General features: G+C 28.3%; 1 protein-coding gene across 1 annotated transcript in view; it reads left to right on the forward strand.

Annotated features, from left to right (window-relative positions):
- The window catches only part of LOC105845602 (WD repeat-containing protein 13), a 29060-nt gene extending 21504 nt beyond the window's left edge, over nucleotides 1-7556 (forward strand). The window contains exons 13-14 of the mRNA XM_065803830.1: nucleotides 6142-6287; nucleotides 6960-7556. Of these exons, the coding sequence (XP_065659902.1) occupies nucleotides 6142-6287; nucleotides 6960-6992 (179 nt within the window). The 3' untranslated portion in view covers nucleotides 6993-7556. The remainder of the gene's footprint in view (nucleotides 1-6141; nucleotides 6288-6959) is intronic.
- Nucleotides 7557-14654: the final 7098 nt, after the last annotated feature.

The following is a 14654-nucleotide window of genomic DNA, read 5'->3' on the forward strand; positions in this document are numbered from 1 at the left end:
CCTTCAGCAACTATTTTTCAACATTTGTATTTGTTAGCATAAGTTAGCTATAATAATACTATGTGATGAATATCTTCAGTACATACGTCCACTGAAGGTTAATTTTAGTCACAATTTTTTAAATTCCAAAGGAAATAGAGTTATTCAATTGCTGACATCAATAGTAAAATTTTTATTTAAAGTGTGACGATTAAAAAATTTTGTAATATATATTTTAGAAATTATTTGTATTAAGAAAAACCGCATTTTTTATTTTTTTAAATTATATAATTTCTCTCATACAAGATCTTTTAAGTATATATATATATATATATATATATATATATATATATATATATATATATATATATATATATATATATATATATAAATTAGTAACTTAAGTAACTTAATATATATATATATAAATTAGTAACTTAATATATATATTAATTAGAAACTTAAAGTAGAAGATAAAAGTTAGATAAGTGTTTTTTACTAATTTATTATTGCTCTGTTCTTTAAGAACATTGAGCAATAATAAATTAGTAAAACATAGTTTACATATATATATATTAGTAAACATAGTTTACATATATATATATATATATATATATATATATATATATATATATATATATATATATATATATATATATATATATATATATATATATATATATATATATATGTATGTCTTGTTTCTGATTCTAGTCAGTGCTTAGTTTCTCCACATTCACCCTTAGGTGCTTCTGATCACAGTTTGATCTCTCTAAAGCTATTACCTCATTCTTCATCATCTAAATCCCCTATCATCGTACCTCTTACAACTACCTTAGAGCTGGCTGAGGCTCTTTTCGTGATTTTCTTCGTGACGGCTCTTGGGTAGAAATCTTTCATCTTCCTGTTGACAAATGTGCTTCTTACATAACTTCTTGGATTCAGGCAGGCATGAACTTTAAAAAAAGATTCCTCTCGACAACTGGAATTGTCGAGAGGAATCTTTTATTTCCTCTCGACAATTCCAGGTCTAGCCTCACTCTTCTCCATGGTTTTTCTCACATTGTGCTGCTGCAATTGCCAATTGAAATCGTTACTTCCATATCTATCAGCAAAACAATTCTCCAGAAAAGAGACACCTGTTTATTACTGCTAGAAACCATTGTAAAAAGGTTTTGTCTAATGCCAAAACCCGCTATTCTCAGGTCATGAAATCTCGTATTTCATCACAAAATTTAGGCTCTCGTGACTTTTGAAGAATCTTAAATAGTATCAATAATAAGGGCAAATCTGTAATTCCACCTTTCTTGTATGGTTCGAACTTTGTCACCTCACTTAAAGACAAGGTTGAATTGTTTGCTAAGAACTGAGAACTTCTACCTGATATAGCCATCAAACAGGTTGATCCATTGCTTGACATTCGTATCACTCTAGCTTCTGTATCTAAAGTGATTTCTTGCTTCGACTCTTCTACAGCTTGTGGCCTAAGAAACATACTTGTTATAGTCTCGCAGAAGTGTTCTCCGGAGCTGTCGTCTATACTTTCAAAACTAATGAACAAGTGCTTATCAGAGTCTTGTTTTCCAGCCAGCTGGAAAGCGGCATTTGTCATCCCTATTTTCAAAAATTCTGGAGAGCGATCTGATTTGTCTAACTAATGTCCAATTAGTCTTTTTCCTATCATAAGCAAGGTTTTTGAGTCTTTAATTAATAAACACTTAATCTCTCATCTTGAATCTAATAACTTACTTTCTGACCATCAATATGGATTTCGATCTTCTCGTTCTACAGCTGATTTGCTAACAGTAATAACTGACAGGTTTTATCGTGCACTAGATGAAGGTGGAGAGGTTAAGGCCATCGCTCTTGACATTTCAAAAGCTTTTGATAAAGTTTGGCATGCTGGTTTTCTCCATAAGCTTTCTTTTTATGGTGTATCCGGCAACATCTTTAAGATCATTGAATCCTTCCTTTCCAATTGTAGCATAAAAGTTGTCCTTGATGGACAACACTCTTCTTCTTATTCTGTAACTTCAGGGGTTCCTCAAGGTTCTATCCTTGGCCCTATACTCTTTTTAATTTACATAAACAATCTTCCAGATATTCTCACATCTAAGGTGGCATTGTTTGCTGATGATACTACCATTTATTCTTGTGGTGATAAGAAACCAACACCCTCTGATTGCTTGGAGGGGGCATTTGAGCTTGAAAAGGATCTCACTTCTGCTACAGCTCACAGAACATGGGGCTCACAGTGGGTGGTGAACTTTAATTCAGATATAGCTCAATTTTTTTGGGCAATCGTTATCGCAATAATTTAAATAATGTACCCGATGAGTCATCTACTTTGTCTTCTAGGATTAACTCTTACTTCGGATCTTTCTTGGTAACCATATATCAAATCCGTTGCAAATTTAGCATCTGCTAAGGTTGCATCTCTTTATCGAGCTCTACACTTTCTTACTTCGGATTCTATTCTTTATCTCTATAAATCTAGCCTTGTTTGGAATATTGTTGTTATATCTGGGGCGGATCTTCTAATGATGCCCTTTCTCTTTTAGACAAGATGAAAAAACCCATTGTAAACATGAACCTGCTCTTGCAGCCACCCTTCTATCATTATCACATCATCGTAATGTTGCTTCTCTTTCTCTTTTCTACAGGTACTATAATAGGCACTGCTCTAAAGAGCTAGTGTATCCTGTGAAATCTACTAAAATTCATTCTCGTGCTACTCGTCATTCAATTAAGTCCTATCCTTTTTTTGTGACTGTTCCTAAGTGCTCCAAAAACTCTTATTCCTCTAGTTTTTTTCCTCGAACATCAGTTCTTTGGAATTCGCTTCTTTCATCTTGCTTTCCTGATTCATATAATTTGCAATCTTTCAAGTCATCTGTCAATTGTTATCTTGCTTTACAATCTTCATCTTTTCTCTCTCAGTAACTTCCAACTCTAATTAGTGGTTGCTTGCAGCCTTGTTGGAAGCAAAGATGTTTATATATGTATATATGTATGTATATATATATGTATGTATGTATAAATATATATATATATATATATATTTATATATATTTATATATATTCAGGGGTTGAAAAAAGTGTGAAACAATGGTGCCCGGAATCATTACTAAGACCCTCTTAAAAGGTTAACACACCATTGTTCATTTTCTCAGAAATAAAATATAGCAAAAACATTTGCTAAAATATATTAACTTTTTTTACAAAAAAGAAAAAAAACAACCTTTTAATTCAAGTTTTATAGTTTAGAAAAATAAAGAATGACAGGTCTGTACAAGATTCATTTCGAAACAGACCTGTCAATCTTTAGTTTACTGAAATATTAAATTTGAATTAAAAAGTTTATTTCAATAAAGATTTTAAAATTTTTTATTAAATGTTTTTGGTATATTTTATTTTCTACTTTTTAGTCTTTATAATGAGTTACAGTATTTAACACTGTGTAATTATTGTTATTGCTAAATACTGGTTTAGACAACAGAAAATAAGTGGAAAAGTTGTGATTAAGTTCCCTAGTTGCAAGCAACTTTGATGCAATATTCGTACAATATTTATCTCAATATGAGCTAAATATTGTTAGCAATATTACACTAATAAAAAGTTTCCACATTTTACTTAATATAGCCAATATTGATTTATAATATTGGCTATATAATAACTACAATATGCTATCATATTTTATTATCATCATCAATGACAAAACATTAATTTTAAAAAAATCTCTCTGATGAGGAATTAAATCCACAACCCTGTCAGCCGCACCCCAAAAACATTACACTACTATACAAATGAGATGAAAAATTAATATATTGAAACATTTTTTGCGTAGAAATATGGTTTCGATTGTATTAATATTATTTTTATGTGTGTACAAGTAATGAACTCCTAAAAAAAAGACATTATTTTTTTAAAAAAAGTTTTTTAAAATGTTCTCCCTGAGGAGGACTTGTAACACTATCAACCATGCCTCAAAAAAGAGCACTATTTAATGCGCAGTACTACACCAACAATACTTAAATGTAAAAGTAACATTTTTTGACTACAAGTAAAGATCAAATATGAAGAAACTTGATGTTTAAAGTTCTAATAAAGTAGTGGTAGTGGTAGGGGCAGTAATTTTTTTTGTTATTATTATTCGTTTTTTTTTTTTCATTATTCTTCATTCTTCATTTTTTTTAAACATAAAAATTCAGTGTATATCTATATATGCTAAAGTAGATATATATATTCAAAAAATAATTTCATTAAATGTTTATCTACAAAACCATATATTGCTAAAGTTTTCATAAATAAAAGAACATCTTTTATATAAGAGCCCAAGGTTTTTGTAAAAGACATGATCATGTTGTCTTTTTTTAGAGTGGCAGTTTTTAGTCTTCTGCAGGATTTTCTGTCTTCTTTTTTTTTCCTGTCTTTCACTTCTTTTATTTTCTGTCTTCCACAGGATTTTCTGGGATTGATTCCATCTGTTGATTTGATGTGCTGAATGATATCATGAACAGCTGTCTTAATAATCTTCAGCAATAATTCATTAAGACTTGCCATTTTCTATTATAAGTTGTACTTATGCACATTTTGCAGGTAATGTTGCAGGTAATGTTGCAGCCATACTCTAAGATAATAATGATTAAATTACACACATTTTTAATGTATATAGAGCATATTAGATATTTTCCTATTGGTTGATAAATACGCAATCACACACAAATCACCATACAATTTGACCCATATCAGTTGTAAAATGTAGTAAATTATTCAACCATATTAGGTCCTATTAAATCCTATAAAATTTATATAGTTCATATACAACTTTCTTTAGTTTTCTAAAATACAGGATATCTATAGGATTTAATAATTGGACTACATCCTGTGTTTTTACTATCATAAACAAAGTGATCATAAACAAAAGGTTGAATTGGGTTCATAATTTTCCAAGCAGTTAGGAGTTTTTTTTAGGAGTGCTTTAAGGATTAATCCTTGGGCCAATATTCATTAGTATATTTATAAATGACCTTTTTTATATTTATTAAAGACTCTGAGGTTTGCAATTTTGCTGAATATAATACTCTCTATGTTTGTGATAATAACTTAGAGAGTGTTATTCTTCTATTGTAAAACAAAACACTAAATGTCATTGAATGGTTTAATTTTAATAATATAATCATAAATCCCAAAAAATTTCAATTTCCTATAGTTGATCAAAAGTATTCAAACAGCCAATTTATAATGGTTGGCGACAACAAGATTTTTGCTTCAGATTAAATAAGCTACTTGGGGTTACAATTGATAAGGATTTAAAGTTTGGTGATCGCATTAAAGCTCTATGCAGAAAAGCTGATAGTAGGTGCTTTGCCCTTTCTCGAATAAGAAGTTTTCTATCTTATAAACAAGCAACTCTATTATTTAACGCTTATATTTTATCAAATTTTTTATACTGCCCTTTAATTTGGATGTTTTGCTCAAAATACAATGACAACCTTATTAATTTTAATAAAGTTCATAAAAAAGCACTCCACATAGTCCATAAAAGATTTGATTTGTCTTGAATGAATGAATGATGAAATGTTAAAATTAGATAACCTAAAAATCCATCTTCGAAATTAGCGATTTTTAATGATTAAAGTTTTTAAATCCCTGAATTTATGAAGGTCTTATTTATAAAGAAAACTTTACCTTTAATTCAGGGTTTAAAATGGTTTAAACCCTGAATTTATGAAGGGCTTATTTATAAAGAAAACTTTACCATTTCAATTAGATGTTGCAATATATTGATGTTACCGCCCAAAGGCTCTAATAATAATAATACAAAGAATTTCTTATGTAGATCCACCTCGCTCTGGAATTCCTTTGACAATAAAACCATGTGCTCAAAAAGTCATTGTATTACTATTATTATATAGTCATAATATTTTTACGATATATTTATTTGTTTGTATTGTCTACACAGTTTATTGTGTTGATTTTAATTACTTTATTCATAAACTACTAAAAATCAACACAATATTTCGGCAGTTAGTATATATATATATATATATATATATATATATATATACATACATACATACATACATACATACATACATACATACATACATACATACATACATACATACATACATACATACATACATACATATATTTTAGTTACAGGCAGTGAAGATACCTCTGTGTACTTTTTTAATATTGATGAACCTTTGAAACCAATTAATACATTGTTGGGTCACTCGGCACCTGTACTTGATGTTTGCTGGAACTATGATGAAAGTTTATTAGCTTCTTGTGATGCAGAGGTAAGTGTGTTTACTCACTGGCGTAGGAACGGGAGGGGGGCAGAGGAGGGGTTAGCCCCCGTTTATAAAGATAGTTCCCCATTTTCAGAAAATTTCTATTTTCTATATTAAATTTTGATTCTGGCTTAATATCCGTTTCAGACTTTCTTGACCTTCTTTGGCCTTCTCTTTCCCCCAACTTTCTTGATCTTCCTATGCCACTGTGTTAACTAACATTTTTTTCAATTATGTTTTCTAAAATGAATTCATATTAATAATATTAAATATATCTCTATATTTATATATATAGAGAGAAAGATTTATTTGAAAAATGACTAAATAAAAATTTAATATAAATAAATTTCTTCATCTCGAAGCCTAAATTTTTCAAAAGGAAACATAATATTATAATTCCTTGTTAAAAGAAGATGAAAATTTATTACTATTAATTTATTACTAAAAAATTTTTGTCTTTGTTAAACATTTTGTGACTTAACTTACTCTTTTTTTGCCTTTATTATTATTTTTTTGTTGCTTCAACCCTCTTTGAATATGCTCTTTTTGTCATTGTCAATCGTTTTAACTAAACTATGTTGCTATGTTTGTAACTAAGCTATGTTGCTATATTTGTCATATTATTATGTTTTGTTCCATTATAAACAGTAATTTAAAAAAGTTTAAATATGATTATAGGGTACTGTGATTATATGGAAACGTGTCCATTAAAATGGCGATTGAGAATGAAATCTTTGATGTGCACATTTTGGGTGCATTTTATAAAAATGAAATTAGGTCAATTTAAATATTTGTGATTAAATTATTTTTATGTTTTGTGATTTTTTTATTGTTATTGTATCGTTTGGAATAGACCTTCATGGATTTTCTTTTAAAACGGGATGGCTTGTTTGAACAGCGTGCTACAAGCATCATTTTGTTAACTAAATATAGATGCATTTAACTCGTTGTTATTTATGTACTTAAACCAAGTTGCCTAGTGCAATTAAAAGGTAGTTTTATTATAGCTTTATGATTCAAACTAGTTACAAGAAAATAGTATCTTTTATTTAAAGCGTTATTTATAACTGCTTATCTAAAGCTATAAATGCAATTTCTTAGAAATTCAATGTAAGTATAGAATTCTATATAAATACTGCTTTGTTAATAATTTATGCCAATAAATTTTTTTTAGGGTGTTTTAAATTGTGTATAGTTTTTTTAAAAGTATTTTTGAAATTAAGTTATAAAAACGGAATGTAAAATAATATTTTAAAAATATATAGTGAAATAAAACGTATTTTTTTGACCAAATTACATCTTTTCGAAAAAATGTCTTATTTAAAGACATTTTTTCGAGAAGTCTGATTTTAATGTCATCATTAAAACCTGTTATGCGTTTCTCTTTTTTTAGTTTCTCAAAACTGACATAGGGAGTTCAAATTGTTTAAATTCAAACTCATGCCTCAAATTTTTGACTCATTTAATTTTCTACTTACTTTTAATTTAGAGAAAAAAAATAACTATCCAGAAGTAATATAAAAGTTTGACGTATGTTTAAATGAAAAATATTGTTTTACTGTATACTAATTTGTGGACCTTATAAAACTGTCGATATCTTAAATTAATCGATTAGTGATCAGTTTTAAATAAATTTCTTTTTATAAATCTTACAAAAACGAAAAAGATGACGCGTTTAGCCAGAAGCAATAATGTAATACTTGGCCGAATGACATAACTCTAGGAAAATTGAAATATCTTCTTAAATAATATCCTATTATAATTCTAAAGTTTATCGATAGCTCTACCATTCAATCTAAATTTTTCGCAGATTCCTATACTAAATACAGGGGGGCACAGAAATCAATATGCCCGGTATATACTGTAAAAAGTTTACTGGATTCCCCTAACCACCACCAAATTAAAAGTAATAAGAAAAAAAAAGCTATTATTTCTAGTATTCACAAAATACTTTAAAAATTCAGTTCACGAATCAAACAATTAAACACTACAAAGAAAAAAACATTTCTGGATTTGGTATCAAGTTTTTCTGACATTATACAAAGATTTTACGAGCTTTCTTAGCAGCAAAATTGAAATGTACAACGTCGTAATTAACTTTCTTTGCAAGATCTGTTTTGATTAAAAAAATAAGACAGACGTAAAATAAGACGATCCTGTTCCATGTTAGCTCTTAGAGAGGTCTTGACGAGAGCTGACTTGCTTAAAGATCTCTCGCCTTCAGCCACAGGTACTGACAAAGGAAGAAAGATACGAAGACAGATGCATATCTGGGGGAAATTAAATTTATTTATTCTTGGAACCTTTTATATCGGATATACAATGTATAACCAACTCGACCGCACTAACTTATTTAGTGTGATTAAATTAAGTTTATCTGAATAGTTTTGTTTGTATGTTGAAGACATGTTGGGATCCGGTGCCAAAACCAAAGACTTTGGTATCGTCCGTAAACTTCTTAGGGGGATTAAGGGGAGGGGTTCTGCAGAAAAGGGTGAGTAAAGCAATAGAGATGGAAAGGGTGTATAATCAGTTTTGAAAGTACGCACGCTCTAATTTATAAAGTATATCCTTTTTTTTTCTTTCTTTAAAGTTATATCATTTTTAATGATTAAATGAAGGGTATTTTCAAGGCATACGTACTTTTGAGGAGGAGACTTTAAAGTACGCATAGTAACAGGGAGAGAGCCCAGGTTTCCAAATTTCGGCATTTATACTTTATGGATGGCTCACAACAACAAAAATGTGTTAATTAGAAAAACAGACTAAAAAGTTTGGCATTTACAACAAGAAAAACAAATAACAAAGCTGGGTTTTTGGTGGATGTTAAAACAAAAAAATAACTTTTTTATATATATATTTTTTGCCGTTTAAAAATATTATATTAACCAGATATATTTTACAATTTTTACATTAGTAACGACAGGACTTTTAGAAGATCAGGAGGATCTTGTCATGAAGCCCTTTACAATATTTGGTTAACTTTTGATGAAAAATATAATGTCTGAAGTGAAATGATAATAATACACTTTTATGCAAAAATAATTAAAAACCAAAACAAAATGTTAAACCAAATAATATACAAAGCAAAAAAACAAAAAAACGATTAAAGATAAGTTTTTCATTAAAAATATAACTTTTTTAAGTTTCTGTTTGAATGAAGATATTTTCAATATACAAGTCAATTTAGTAGATAAATCAAAACTTGGTATAACTATTTTGTGCAAGAAACAAAAATCTGGTCTTTGCTTTTATGGCAAAAAGGGGCAATAAAATTATAATATTTAAATTTTAAATTAAAGTTTCAGATAAATAAGCTATTGTATGTTTATTGTACTCGACCTTTAGCGCTATACATTTACTTACAAAAAATGATATATAAAGATATCAAATTGTTATTTATTTATATATTTATCATTATAATCAATATAAATTTATCATTATATTTTTTTCAAACGGAAGACGACACATGCTGAAACTTTTTAGTCCCTGTTTAATAAGATATATAAACATACCATTTACTAATCAGATGACGGATACCGTCTGGTCCTATACCGTAATTTTCTCGCCAGCGCTAAATACTGTATCACTAACTACTTGGTAAATTGTAAAAGCAAGTTTTTAAGTGACATCAAATTTTCATTGCCTTTAATAATGACTCAAAATTCAGACTAGCAAGAAAGTGCAACGTTGTTTTACACTTTTCAATGCGTTTAAAGGGAATTATTGGAAATACTATTAAGTTAAAATGTTATTTAAATAAAAGTAAAAAAGTTGATAATATTTTACCTAGGCCCGGTCGAACGAATTCAACTGCTAAAGGCTAAACTTTAAAGGCTAAACCGGCCTTAAGATTGTAAAACCTGCCCAAAAAACGGAAGAAGTAGATAAACGAACCAAAAACAACCAACCACCTTGAAAAACTCTTTTGTTTATTCATCCAACAAGTGTCCGTTTCAGTAAAATAATTTCAAAGCCGGTTAAAGCTCAAAAAAACGCATCTTTGCTACTCTTGAACAACGCGAATAATCAATCAGTCTAATAATATAAACTCCTCAGAATATGCTAACACAAGAGTCAACAGCACCATTAAAAATTAAAACAAACGCGCGCGCAAAGCTTGCTGCATCAACCCTATCATCAAAAAACAACCCCTAAAGATAAATACTTCCGTTTTTGTGCTTATAATTCGTGCACGCTAAACAGACTAATGCTTTAGAGCATTTTTAACTTCATTAAGGCTTTAAATCAACTGCATTAATTAATTTTATAAAAAAGTTTAACAAGGTAATATCTACTCAGCTTTGTTTCTTATTTTATTCAAGTGGGCAGAGGTATTTAGCTGATTGTTTTTTGATTTTTCTGAAACAATTTTTTAATAGCTTATGATTTTTTGTTCAAAATAATGTAAGAAACTTTTTTTTATAATTTTAGATTTATTATATAAAAATAATTTCCTCAAAATTTAGAACAAAGTTTTACAAGCAACATTGTAAATGCCCACCACTGCGGTAGAGTATATATAAACAATGTTTTACTCATTTATTATATCTCTCTTTTTTTATTTTTACATCTTTCTGTTTATATTTTCATCTAAACTCAGTAAAACTAAGGATTTGACATAAATATACAGTTAATAAATATAAATTTGTTGTAAATACAGTGTACAGAAAAAATCTCAAGTAAATTAGTTAAATTTGAAGATAAATCTATCAAGGACAAAGATAAAGTAAAACAGATATTACAATATGTTGGTTCTACAGAAAACCAGTTTTAATGAAAAAAGCTAAAGTTAATTAGTTTATTAAAACCTGGTTGTACAGACCCAATACTTATTGGTTTACATGGTGCTCTAGCGCAATCCACTATTGCTTTTTACTAAAAACTGAGAAAAATGAAAAAATACAAAAAAGTTTTTATTTTACCTGATTTAACTGCGGCAAAGAGACTAATTGATTTTAAATTTAAAAAAGGGACTCAACAATGACTTGATCTTATTTTTCTTTCTGCAAATGCAGTCCGAGGCAATCAAATTGTAATGTTTAAAAAGTAACCTTAAAAAAACTTAAAAAAATTTGATATTGACATTTACATTTAGGTAAATGTCAATATCAAAGTATTTTTCGGAGGTGTTTTACCGCTTGAGCACAAGGTACCTTGAACTCAAGCGGCAAAATGCCTCCAAAAATGCCCCAAGTTGTTCCTAAATTATTTGGTTTTTGAGGTAAACCTTAACATTTTGTAAAACTTTTTTTCCTTATCTTATCATAATGGTCCGAAGCTTTTTTTTTAGATTGTTGTGTATTCTAGTTTTTTCGAAACTGTTGTTTATATTAAAAAAAGAATTCCCAAAAAATAATTTTGCGCAAATACGCTAAAAACAGAACTATGCGTAAATACGCAAAAAAATGTTTTTTTTGCATAAATTATGCAAAATCATTTTATAATTTAACAACATGAAAGAACCAGGATACGCAACAATTATAAAAAAAAATTGGACCCTTATGATCACATTAAAAAAAAATGTTTACAAAGTTTTGAGATTTACCTTGAGCTTAAAGCCAAATAATTTAGGAACAATTTGGGGCATTTTTCGGGGGTATTTTGCCACTTGAGCACTGTGTAAATTTCATTAAATTTTTTTTTTTTGTAATCGTATTTTTTTTTATATTTATCTCAAATTTGGTCTCTTGTGTATTCGCGTTTTGGAAATTTTATTTTTTTGAACACTTCTAATTCAAATATATTAAAATAATATTTAACTTAAATATTATTTTAATATATTTGAATTAGAAGTACTAGAGAATGGCTTAAATTTTACTAGAGAACTAGAGAATGGCTTAAATTTTAAGCCATTCTCTAGTCAATTTATTTTTATAAAACTTTATATGATTTTAGTAAACTTTTTCTCTTTTCCTTTTTTTTTTTTTTGCAATTGTAACTAGTCAGAAATTAATTCTCATATATAAACAGTTTTACCACTGTTTTGTCTACTCCATCTCGTTAAAAAATTTAGCCTTAATAGCGATAACTTCTTTCGTATCATAGTATTTTCTTTCGTATCTTAGTAAACAATTTAATAGCGATAACTTCTTTCGTAAACAATTTGGAAAAAAAGTTAAAATTATAAAAACTTTAATCTGTTTTTAAAAAAATCGTTCACACATTTAATCAATTTTAAATTCATCTAAAGTGTTTTGTATCTATGTGAACTTATTAACAAATTTCCTCAGGCGTTTTGCTTAATTCTGTTCAGTAAAAAGTTGTTCTACAATAACAACTCAATAATGTTTGTTAATCATTTACTTTCAATATTTTAACAAGTAAAAAGTAAAAAATGTAAAAAGTAAAAAGCTGCCGTTGTGTAGTGATTACAACTCAAGCTTCAGAACTGAAGGTCCATGGTTCATAGCTGCCTCCTAGTGAGTACAGGACGTCAAAAAGACAACGTTTTGAAGGTCTTTTAAATGTTTTGAACGTTTTTGAACATTCAGAAGAGGTTTTTTCAGGTCCCGTGCTCAACTAGCTTTGGCCATATACATTCGGAAGGAGAAGGAGGGGTAAACTTGTTGAATGTTATTCTGCGATAAGACCGTAATGATTTATTAGAGCACCTAAATAACTGAAAAAAAATATATAACATTCGGAAGGAAGGAGGAGTAACTTCCTTGTTGAATATTATTCTGCGATAAGACCGTAATGATTTATTAGAGCACCTAAATAACTGAAAAAAAATATATAACATTCGGAAGGAAGGAGGAGTAAACTTCCTTGTTGAATGTTATTCTGCGATAACACCGTAATGATTTATTAGAGCACCTAAATAACTGAAAAAAAATATATAACATTTGGAAGGAAGGAGGAGTAAACTTCCTTGTTGAATGTTATTCTGCGATAACACCGTAATGATTTATTAGAGCACCTAAATAACTGAAAAAAAATATATAACATTCGGAAGGAAGGAGGAGTAAACTTCCTTGTTGAATGTTATTCTGCGATAAGACCGTAATGATTTATTAGAGCACCTAAATAACTGAAAAAAAATATATAACATTCGGAAGGAAGGAGGAGTAAACTTCCTTGTTGAATGTTATTCTGCGATAAGACCGTAATGATTTATTAGAGCACCTAAATAACTGAAAAAAAAAAATATAACATTCGGAAGGAAGGAGGAGTAAACTTCCTTGTTGAATGTTATTCTGCGATAAGACCGTAATGATTTATTAGAGCACCTAAATAACTGAAAAAAAATATATAACATTCGGAAGGAAGGAGGAGTAAACTTCCTTGTTGAATGTTATTCTGCGATAAGACCGCAATGATTTATTAGAGCACCTAAATAACTGAAAAAAAATATATAACATTCGGAAGGAAGGAGGAGTAAACTTCCTTGTTGAATGTTATTCTGCGATAAGACCGTAATGATTTATTAGAGCACCTAAATAACTGAAAAAAAATAGGCAAAATAATATTTGTGCTCAGTATATGTTTATATTCAGGCTTTTGTTTATAAAAATAGTGAAAAAAATAAAAATGTTTTTTGCATTTCGATAAAAAAAGAAAAGCTGTTTTTGAATACATCACGTAAATGATATTATACATTTATATCTATTATAAATTTATATTTATTATACAGCATATATTTATTGTACACAAATATATTCATAGATAAACAGTTTTATTAATAAAAAAATTTGAATACGGTTTTTTTTAAATTATAAAACAAAGAAAAAATTGTTTTAATTAAGCTTCTAAATTCTAAAATTCTAAATTTCTCACTAGAACAACTCAAAGGAGAATCTAAACGATTTCTATTAGAAAATTACTTTGATCTTAATTAACTTTTTTAAAATAATAAATCTGAAAAAAGTCATCATTACTCACTTATTTCTGTCTTGATTTGTTTCTTATTTTCTTCTTATAAAATAGAAAATTAAATAATTAAAAGAAAAAATATATATCTTATCACGAGACTTACTACTTGTAATATGTTTTATTATATAATCGTCAACATAAACATGTTACATAAACTGAAGGCGACAATGTAAACGGGGCTCGGCGATACGACAATATACGTCTTCTTCTTGCGCCGGCCATTTATTATATATGTGCGATCTTTTTTATTGTAAATTTTATTAAACGGAAAAGGAAATATAAAAAATAAAATAATAAAGCTAATAGATTGTTTTCTCTAAACCATGCAAAAATTTTGACTCATTTCTATGTTAAGCTTGTTTATAATTATTTGGCAAGCAACAAGTTACGATCGTCAACAACCTTTAAAGTTGCAAAACTTTTTAATACTATCTAGAGATTTTTTGCATTAATTGTTTATTGTTCCATATTTTTACAAATTACAAACGCTTAGCTTAA

The sequence above is a fragment of the Hydra vulgaris genome, chromosome 08 (assembly GCF_038396675.1).
Source record: "Hydra vulgaris chromosome 08, alternate assembly HydraT2T_AEP".
NCBI lineage: Eukaryota > Metazoa > Cnidaria > Hydrozoa > Anthoathecata > Hydridae > Hydra > Hydra vulgaris.